The sequence below is a fragment of the Callithrix jacchus genome, chromosome 8 (genome assembly GCF_049354715.1).
Source record: "Callithrix jacchus isolate 240 chromosome 8, calJac240_pri, whole genome shotgun sequence".
Classification (NCBI taxonomy): Eukaryota; Metazoa; Chordata; class Mammalia; order Primates; family Cebidae; genus Callithrix; species Callithrix jacchus.
In genome coordinates, this window is record NC_133509.1 from 104,746,523 (window position 1) to 104,756,315 (window position 9,793).

General features: G+C 43.7%; 1 protein-coding gene and 1 long non-coding RNA gene across 21 annotated transcripts; one reads left to right on the plus strand and one right to left on the minus strand.

The window, feature by feature from the left end:
- Nucleotides 1-577: 577 nt before the first annotated feature.
- On the minus strand, nt 578-2,716 carry LOC108587710 (uncharacterized). Of its 3 annotated transcripts, none has more exons than XR_013521317.1 (3): nt 2,088-2,716; nt 1,108-1,243; nt 578-962 (listed from the first exon to the last, which is right to left on the minus strand). It is a non-coding gene; the product is annotated as an uncharacterized LOC108587710 (long non-coding RNA). The 3 variants fall into 3 exon arrangements; XR_008474456.2 differs by having other exon boundaries at nt 1,868-2,716; XR_008474457.2 differs by lacking the exon at nt 2,088-2,716 and adding an exon at nt 1,604-2,019.
- SRSF5 (serine and arginine rich splicing factor 5) lies at nt 2,143-7,336 on the plus strand. 18 transcript variants are annotated; one of them, XR_013521307.1, is made up of 9 exons: nt 2,143-2,256; nt 3,133-3,277; nt 3,633-3,703; nt 3,827-3,925; nt 4,478-4,547; nt 4,808-5,339; nt 5,775-5,848; nt 6,305-6,415; nt 6,511-7,336. XR_013521307.1 is itself a non-coding variant. In XM_078335253.1 (8 exons), the coding sequence occupies exons 2-8, from the start codon at nt 3,152-3,154 to the stop codon at nt 6,776-6,778; spliced, it is 819 nt and encodes a 272-aa protein (XP_078191379.1). In that variant the 5' UTR covers nt 2,143-2,383; nt 3,133-3,151; the 3' UTR covers nt 6,779-7,336. The 18 variants fall into 18 exon arrangements, 7 of the variants coding, with proteins under 7 accessions (XP_078191379.1, XP_009004492.1, XP_009004493.1 ...); XR_013521310.1 differs by having other exon boundaries at nt 6,514-7,336; XR_013521311.1 differs by having other exon boundaries at nt 2,143-2,252.
- Nucleotides 7,337-9,793: the final 2,457 nt, after the last annotated feature.

The following is a 9,793-nucleotide window of genomic DNA, read 5'->3' on the forward strand; positions in this document are numbered from 1 at the left end:
TCCTTTAAAGATTTGCTTCTAATTTCGATGTCTTAGGAAAAGGATGCCAAGCCATTTTGTTGAAACAATATAGGAATAGGACGACCTGAAAAAAATGCTCATGCAAATCCAGGTCTATAAATATTCAGTCTTTTTAGTGCTATGCATTTCGGGAAAACATGAATAACATACACGAATCAGTGATGACTCTATAACAGGGGTATAAACAGAATATTGTAGGATCACATAGGAGAAAGAGTAATTCTGCTCATGGAAGATGAATTTGTATTTATTAGAAAAATTGATAAGAAACAGTCCAATAGTGATACGGTTTGGTTCTGTGTCCTCATCCAAATCTCACGTTGAATTGTAATTCCCAGCGTTGGGGGAGGGACCTGGTGGGAAGTGATTGGCTCGTGGGGGTTGATTTCCCTCATACTGTTCCTGTGATAGTGATTTCTCCCAAGATCTGGTTTGGGAAAATTCGTGCATTATAAAATGCCAATGTTCATCAGGCCAACAACCAGATAACATTTTTTTCTTTTAATTGAACTGTTGAAAAATGTGCGCTTTGAATGAAGAGACCTTCCAAACAGGCTTTGAGTGAGCAACATAGCTGTTTATTCACCTGGGTGCAGGTGGGCTAAGGCCGAAAAGGGCATTAGCAAAGGGCAGTGGGATAGGAGTTGGTTTTACAGATTTGGGTAGTTTTTTGGGGGGCAAGGGTATTGCAGAGTAAGATCAGTTACAGTGGTCGGGGGTAGGAGGCAAGGAGTATACATGACCACAAGTTCAGTTACAATAACAGGGTTGGGTGAGAGGTATTTACATTATCATAAGAACAATTAAGATGGCAGGGTTGGGTGATGGGCTTGTCGGGGGAAGCGATCAGGGACAATGTCGGACGCAGGCACGGGCTGGGAGGCATCAGCCAAGGCAAGCAGGACTTCAGACTTTCAGGCTACAGGATTGCATATGGAGACCTGACATGAACAAATACATAAATACATATTGTCTTATAAACCCATCCTTAACTCCCACATCATAGGTAACTAACTTTACAATTATTTCATGTACCCACTGAGGCTCTTTTTATTTGCACATGTGACTATGAATGGACAAGCTTACCCCATACAAACTATCCGAGTTTCAGTTCTGAGTTAACGGTCAGTTGCTCTCCTTCCTGAACTACTTTTCCTCTGTTTAACTCTAGTTGCAAGCACACCAACTCCAGATTCCGGGCACTTCTCAAAAATGCGGTGTCCTGGTTTTTACATAAAAGCATTAAAGCAAAGTTAACCAATTTCTTTATGCCTAAGTTTCTAGGCTATCAATTTTATCGGGAAAACACAAGAGTTAAATGTGGAGGGCTGTGTCAAACACAGCCACTTTGAAGGCATGACATAGGAATTGTAAACTTTCATGTTTACATTACAGAAATCTGAACGGGGAGCATTAACCAAATACTATTTGAACTTAAAAAAGCGGCTTGAAACCTCTTCCAGTCACTCCCAGAGTGACGGAAATGCAGAAATCTGTATTCCAGCCTCAATTTAAGACAGCCTTCTAGCTGCAATCCCGTTTTCAACATTTCATCACTCAAACCCTTTTAATTAAAAAATACCTCAGTTCCTTAGTCTTCTCAGTACAACTAAACCACACAGCTGTGGCATGGTTGAAAAAAAAAAAAACAAAACTCGAACATCTAGGAGCTCCCCGGCTTTGAGGGCAAATTTAAATTGCAAGCGGTGAGGTAAGGAAAGGCCAGGTATTTTTGCAAAGCCAAGTTTCTCTTAATTAGTAATCTTCTGGGTATCTAAGAAAAACTGGATACAAGAAGGGGTGAAATTTATCTCAGGAGAGTATTCTGGGAGAGATGATGACGAACCGAACTCCAAGGCTCTAGAAGGGGCGAGACACTTCAACGGGTGTCCCTCCTGAGTAAGGGACTTGCTGGCCGCGCCCAAGCGAGTTCCCGGCCCCGGCTCCACCCACCGCAGGCGTAGAGGTTGGTAGCTCGCAGTGTCAGGGTAAGAAAGCACAAGTCCCGCGAAACTTCCCTCTTCCCTGGGTCCCAAGGGGGTGGACCCAAGACCCAGGGGCGTTACCGGAAGTGACGCAGACGCGCCCTCCATTTTGTGGAGCGCTAGAGCCGCTAAGTGCGTCAGTTGTGTAGAGACGTAGACGAGATAAGTCCTGGTTTGCGTGGAGGTCGACGACTCCGTCGCAGACTACGGACCTGTCTGGGTCTCAGCCGCCAAAGACCCCGTCCGGTAGGTGAGTGGCTCACTTTGAGGGCAACCGTTCTCGGATCGAGGTTTCTTCATGGCCGCTCATATTGTGAGTGGCCGGGGCTGCTTTCTTTGCGGAAGACGGCATCTAAAATGAGCACAGTTGATTCGAGGTGGGCGCTGGGGCACGTCTCCTTTTTGGCATACTGTTTTAAGGGTATTGAGATGGAACGGCGGTCACAGTTGGGGTCGTTTTGACAGCGTTTGCGCGCCCCTCCCTGTCAGGCTTAACGCCCTCATTACCCGGACCCGTCGTGTAGTGGGCCGGTTCTCTCTGACTTTGCTGGCGATGCGGCTGGGCCTTTTTGAGTGCGGCCACAGTGACCCCAGAACGGTGGAGCTGCGGGGAGGAAGCGGGAGAAGGGAGTTTGGCTCGCGCAGCTCCGCTACTGCTGCTTCTGCGACGCCATTTTGTGGCCGCTGAGAGCCCGCCCGCCGCTGTTGGCGCAAACGCGGTCGTAGCGTCGCGAGATTCCTGCTTCCACCCGCTGTGACGCTCCCGCGAGTCCGCCTTTGGGCTGGCCTTGCGGAGGGCGGGGGCGGCTCCGCCCGCACTTCTCGGTCTTTCCTAACTGCGGCAGATGGGAGGGGGCCAGAGCGCCGCGGAGAGTGTGCGGCTGCGCAGTTGGAGAGGTGGCGGTGGGCGTTGCGGTTGCTGCGTCCGGGCCCAGGGAGCGACCGTGTTGGGAAGGAGCCGCGTTTTGGTTTTGTCCGCAAGGAGACTGGTCTCATTAGAGGCGCTCTTGGCAGTCTCGTTCATAATATCACTGGGTAAACATTTTATGCCGTTTGTTTTGATTCTTTGATCGGGCAATCCTCTGACAGTCATTGCTATTATCTCGATTTAATTACTTTCTAATAGGAAATACTAGCCGGACATCATGAGTGGCTGTCGAGTATTCATCGGGAGGCTAAATCCAGCGGCCAGGGAGAAGGACGTGGAAAGATTCTTCAAGGGATATGGACGGATAAGAGATATTGATCTGAAAAGAGGCTTTGGTTTTGTGGTAAGTGTTTACAACTTGCTGAATTATCTAAGTCGGTAGAGTTTTGATAAGCAGATGTTTTTGATCTTGAGTCCAGGTAGAATATTTGTCTTCAGAAAATGTTACCCATTTTTGTGTCTGATTTTTACTGAGGGTGAAAACAACTTAAACTTGGCGGCTCACTGGAACCCACTCCAGTGGCTCTTTGATTAGGTTTTGCTATATGGTAGTGTCGTTAAGATACTCCCCTTCCCATTCTGTCTCCGATTTCAGTGCTCTTAATATGTCGTAGAATACTTTTTTTTTTTTAATTTTTATTGCATTTTAGAGAATACTCTTTTAAAGCCATGTTAAGTGTCTTGTATTTACGTTTTAGGAATTTGAGGATCCGAGGGATGCAGATGATGCTGTGTATGAGCTTGATGGAAAAGAACTCTGTAGTGAAAGGTGAGACTCCTATGTAACTAGTGAGTCCTGAGACATAGGGCAAATTGGGTCTGCTGGGATGTTTTTCTAAGTAGATCTATATAATTTAAGTGTGTAATGGACATTTTTCTTCTGTTTTTGTAGGGTTACTATTGAACATGCTAGGGCTCGGTCACGAGGTGGAAGAGGTAGAGGACGATACTCTGACCGTTTTAGTAGTCGCAGACCTCGAAATGATAGACGGTATGTGAAGGGTGGATGGCTGCATTGAACGATTATTGTAGGGGCAGCATTTAAGGTTCAGGAGTTATTAGCAGTGACGATTCCGGGTCCTACCGTATAATTGTTTTTGAGATGGAGTCTCTCACTGTCCCCCGGACTATCTTGGCTCACTGCAACCTCTGCCTCCCGGGTTCAAGCGATTCTCCTGCCTCATCTTCTCGAGTAGCTGGGATTATAGAGGCCCACCACCTTGTCCCGCTAAATTTTTATTTATTTTTAGTGGAGTTTCACTGTGTTGGCCAGTCTGGTCTCGAACTGCTGACCTCTTGATCTGCCTTCCTCGGCCTCCCAAAGTGCTGGAATTACAGGCATGAGCCGCTGCGCCTGGCCTGTATAATCTGTTGTTCTATTCCCATGGTAGCTCATTGTTCTTGATGAATCTTTATGAGTCATAGAAGAACACAGAAACTGTTGGCAGAAGTCATTAGAATGGCTTGTCATATTTGATGACAGTTGAACACAAGTGCTCGTCATTGCATTTCTTCCATTGTGAATACTAATTTTCTTCCTCAGAAATGCTCCACCTGTAAGAACAGAAAATCGGCTTATAGTTGAGAATTTATCCTCAAGAGTCAGCTGGCAGGTTTGTTGAAATACAATTTTGAGTTATTTTAATGTGGCTTTTTAAAAAAGTTAATGGGTAGTTAATGTTTTATTTTATTAAAAGTAATTTTATCTTAAATTAATGGATTTAATGGAATTGTAATTTTAAACATTTAATTAAATGTAATTGGGGGATATTTTGAATTTTAATATTAGTGATCAAATGTAAATGTTTTGAGGATATTTTTCTTGTTTTTTAAAATCAATTTTTAACCAAATATTAAACCCTTTATTTGCCAGCCTGTCTGTGTCGTTGGCCTTATGACGAGGAGTGCCTGTGGGTTATCCTAATCGTTGTCTTGGTCACTCTTGGTTGGGCCTGGTTGACTTTGCCAGTCAGCTCCTACAGTGATCAGTTGGCCACCTCTAGATCTGTGTTTGCCGGTCTAGACGTTATCGGTGCACTTCCTTGAAGTGCCAGGTTGCAGCGATCCCAGAGCGTTGATAACGTGATCTGATCCCTAAGTTGAGACCTGTCTTCCTGTAACGCTTCCGAATAAGAGGTCCGGTCGAAAAGAGTTGAAAGATACGAAATTAGGTGGTCGTTGGAATCCTGATCGCAGTAAAGTGGTCCTTGGTAACTGCTCGAGTAGAACATGTCTGCATCCGCCAATAGTCTGCTAATAGGGAGGGCTGTGCGATTAAAGGCTTCCATCGATTGGGTAGTGTCCTTCAAGTGGGTGGCGAAGAGCCAGTCGGGCATATGTCATGAAGGTTTCTCCGACCGATTAATGGTTTGCTGCTTGACTAGCCTAGGGAAATAATAATAAAGGTAAAGTAAACTTTTTTAATGACATATGGGGCACAAAATAACTGGTGTCTTGTAAATGTTCTGTTTTTTTTTAAATAAAATTTCTCTACTTTAGTCTTTACTTTAAAAATATGTACTGTTTTCCTTTTTTGTTGTTTTTTTTGTTTGTTTTTTCTTTTGTGCTGAGCTCAGTATAGACTAATACTACCTTAATGTTAAAATCAATTTCTTCCAGCATTTTGCTTAAAAGCAATATGCTATTCGCTTATTCCGTGCCCTGACATAGATAATTTTTGAATTCTGATAGAATACAAGTGTGGTAAATGCCATGTTTGTACTTTATCTAACATCTTCTCTTTCAGTAGTCTTTTTTTTTTTTTATATATATATATATCATGTGATTGTTTGTGTGTCCCCTTTCCTCTTCTTTGCTTAACACAATTATCTTGTGTTAAGGATCTCAAAGATTTCATGAGACAAGCTGGGGAAGTAACGTTTGCGGATGCACATCGACCTAAATTAAATGAAGGGTATGTACTGGAAATTGTGGAAGTCTTTAAAAATATCCTGAAAATTTTACTGTGAACTTAGTTATGGGGACTTAAATTTTGAGTGTATTAGAATGCAGAGATTCTCCAGGGACAGTTTTGCCGCCTCCCCTGCTCCTCCCACACCTTTGGCAGTGTCTGGAGACATACTTGGCTGTCACAACTTGTTGAGGGAGGATGCTCTTGGCATCTAGTGGGTAGGGGCTAGGTATCCTGCTGAGCGTCCAATGCATAGGAACTCTTCCCCCCCCAACACTTAATTGGCTCACAGTGTAACAGTGTCAAAACCTTGCTTTTTTAATGCTGTATAACCCGGAAATGAGACTCCATAGTAGCAACAGCAAAGTGAACACAGAAAGGACTTATCTAGACTGCTGTGTGCAATGTGTGAGACTACAGGATGTATGTATTTTAAAAGTGGCTTTTTTTCCATTTTAGGGTGGTTGAGTTTGCCTCTTATGGTGATTTAAAGAATGCTATTGAAAAGCTTTCTGGAAAGGAAATAAATGGGAGAAAAATAAAATTAATTGAAGGCAGCAAAAGGCACAGGTATCTCTATATAAAGTCAACATTTGCATTTAACGGGTTTGTTGTAGAGTCTTATCTTTTCTAAGATAAGGCTCATTTTGTCTCTTTTTTCATAGTAGGTCAAGAAGCAGGTCTCGATCTCGGACCAGAAGTTCCTCTAGGTCTCGTAGCCGATCCCGTTCCCGTAGTCGCAAATCTTACAGCCGGTCAAGAAGCAGGAGCCGGAGCCGGAGCCGGAGCAAGTCCCGTTCTGTTAGTAGGTCTCCCGTGCCTGAGAAGAGCCAGAAACGTGGTTCTTCAAGTAGATCTAAGTCTCCAGCATCTGTGGATCGCCAGAGGTCCCGGTCCCGATCAAGGTCCAGATCAGTTGACAGTGGCAATTAAACTGTAAATAACTTGCCCTGGGGGCCTTTTTTTAAAAAAAAAAACAAACAAAAACTACAAAAATTCCCAAACCATACTTGCTAAAAATTCTGGTAAGTATGTGCTTTTCTGTGGGGGTGGGATTTGGAAGCGGGGGTGGGTTGGGCTGGATATCTTTGTAGATGTGGACCACTGAGGGGTTGATGAAAACTAATTGTATTAAATGTCTTTTGATAAGCCTCCCACTCACATTTTTGTGAATGTCTGAAGTATATAGTTTGTGTATATTGACAGAGCTCTTTTATAACTAAAGCAACTTTAATTTTTTTGTACTAGAAAAAAAATTTGAACATTTTAGTTCTTGGTTATTAAAATATGTTAATTCAGAATTAGTTTAATGCCTCAATTAAACTAATTAATAGCTTTGGACACTTAAAAGAGCTCTAAATTTGCTTGTACATAAAGGCTTAATTTGTTTTCCTTGTTAGGGTCAAGGGTGTCCTCCCACTCTTTAACAGCTGCAGGACAGACACATAAAAGCAGCTGTTTGTTATTGATAATAAAATCTTATAAAACTCATTTTTGTCCATTTGTCTGAAGAAGTCCTATGCTGTTCACTCATCCTTACCTTTATACAATACATTTAGAATCCAGAAGCCTGGAGTTCCTTATGGTCTCTCTTTAAAAATAGATTCTTTGTTGCCTTCAAGCTAGTCAAAAGATGAGGTTAGGGAATGCTAAAATCAGTTGTTGGAATTTTGTGTCTGTGCTCCAACCCCATGTTTTTCCTTTGTCTCCTGTGTTATTGGAATCAGGTTACTTAAGCATCCAGAGCGAAGAGGAGGGTAGTGTGTTTAGAAAGCAACATTTCTTGCCTACCTTAAAGGTTATGACACAGGTTTGTGTGTGTGTTTTGAGACGAGTTTTCGCTTTTGTTGCCCAGGCTGGAGTACAATGGCGTAATCTTGGCTCACTGTAAACTCTGCCTCCTGGGTTCAAGCAATTGTTATGCCTCAGCCTCCCAGATAGCTGAGATTACAGACATGTACCACCGTGCCTGGATAATTGTGTATTTTTTTTTTTTGAGACGGAGTTGCGCTCGTTACCCAGGCTGGAGTGCAATGGCGCGATCTCGGCTCACCCCAACCTCCACCTCCTGGGTTCAGGCAATTCTCCTGCCTCAGCCTCCTGAGTAGCTGGGATTACAGGCACGCGCCACCGTGCCCAGCTAATAATTTTTTGTGTTTTTAGTAGTGACGGGGTTTCACCATGTTGACCAGGAATGGTTTCGATCTCTTGACCTCGTGATCCACCCGCCTTGGCCTCCCAAAGTGCTGGGATTACGGGCGTGAGCCACTGCACCCGGCCCCAATTGTGTATTTTTAGTAGGGATGGGGTTTTACCATGTTGGCCAGGCTGGTTTCAAACTCCTAATCATCTGCTTTGCCCTCCCAAAGTGCTGCGATTACAGGCACGAGTCACTGTGCCTGGCCTTGTTTTTGTTTTTTTTGAGGCAGGGTCTTGTTTTGTTGCCCAGGCTGGCATGCAGCCTTGACCTCAAGGGCTGAGACAATCTCAGTTTTGCCTCCTGAGTAGCTAGGACTGCAGGCATGCACAACTGCTTGTGGCTAATTTTTTATTTTTGTATAGACAAGGTCTTGCTATGTTGCCCATGCTGGTCTTAAACTACTGGACACAAGTGATCTTCCTAACTTGGTCTCCCAGAGTGCTGGGATTACAGGTGTGAACCACAGTGTCCAGTTACAAAGCAGTTTTGGTGGTTGGATAAAAGTTTCTTTTTATCGATAAACTAGAATGTTTGAGGGACTTTGACGTGCTACTTTTTGTCCTGAGATAAGTATGGGATAGTATATGGTTAGGGGAAAACAACAGTGCAAAATGCATGAGGTCTTATATCCACATGAAAGACATGTTTGAGCTTTCAAGCCCTGCCTTACATGTGTAGAAAATGAGCTTTATTGATACAGGAGTTTTAAGACTTAAATAGTCTTAGTTCTCTGGGGGTTAGACTACATAAATACTGAGAAACAGTGAATAACATCTATGTAGCATCTGAGAGTAGCCAGGTACTGCTTCAAGTGCTGTATATTGCCCTTAGCCTTTCAGGGATTTGGAAGAAGGCAGAACTACTAGAAGCACAGGAAAAATGTAGCTTTTAGCTTCCTGAAAGTATGGGGATTGGGGAGTGGCAATCTCCCATTTGGGAGAATTGAAAGGTTTTTGGTATCCTTAATTTTTAAAAGGCCACTTCCCTGCTGTTTCTAACACTAAACAGGCCATGGAAGTTTAAGGCTGGTAATCATAATAAGAGGCTGAGTTTAGTTGGTATACCTGTTGAATTAGTTGAGGGAACTAGGTTTATTTTAATCAGTGGTGAAATCTAGAATTTTCTTAGCGTCTCTGAAGACGGTACTTGGTCAGCCTGAAGTTGCTATCAAAAGCAACTTTCCCCCCCTTTGGGGTTTTAAAACATGGCTACTCAGTGCAGTATGGTACTATGTTGATTTTCACCTCTACCCTTAAGACAATCAGACTGAAACTTTTAAGATGGAGTCTTACTATTTTGCCTAGTTTGGGCGATCTTGGCTCACTGCATTGTCTGCCTCCTGGGTTCAAGCAGTTTTCCTGCATCAGCTTCTCGTGTAGCTGGGATTATAGGCACCTATCCCATGCCTAGCTAATTTTTCTATTAGTACAGGCGGGGTTTCACCCTGTTGGCCAGGCTGGTTTCGAACTCCTGACCTGAAGTTATGCTCTACTTACCACCTCTACTCTGAGGCTCCTGGAGTCAGGGACATTCCTGGGGTCACATAGGGAGTTGTTGGTAGGACTGTCCCACACTCTAGGGCCCAGCTGACCGGGTGGGCTACCATGCTTTCCCCATGGGGAGCCAGACTTAGATGCCAGAAGACCTTGGTTCGAGTCCTAACTCTTGCATCCCAAATGCAGATTTTAAGAAAGCTCCTAACTTCCTCAGCTTCCCAAAGTGCTGGGATTATAGGTGTGAGCCACTGT

Excerpts from the sequence above, each read along its gene's own strand:
- SRSF5 (XM_078335253.1), top strand. The coding sequence starts at position 3,152 with ATGAGTGGCTGTCGAGTATTCATCGGGAGGCTAAATCCAGCGGCCAGG. Across the intron at positions 3,278-3,632 it reads AAAGAGGCTTTGGTTTTGTG|GAATTTGAGGATCCGAGGGA; the intron begins GTAAGTGTTTAC and ends TTTACGTTTTAG. Across the intron at positions 3,704-3,826 it reads AAAGAACTCTGTAGTGAAAG|GGTTACTATTGAACATGCTA; the intron begins GTGAGACTCCTA and ends CTGTTTTTGTAG.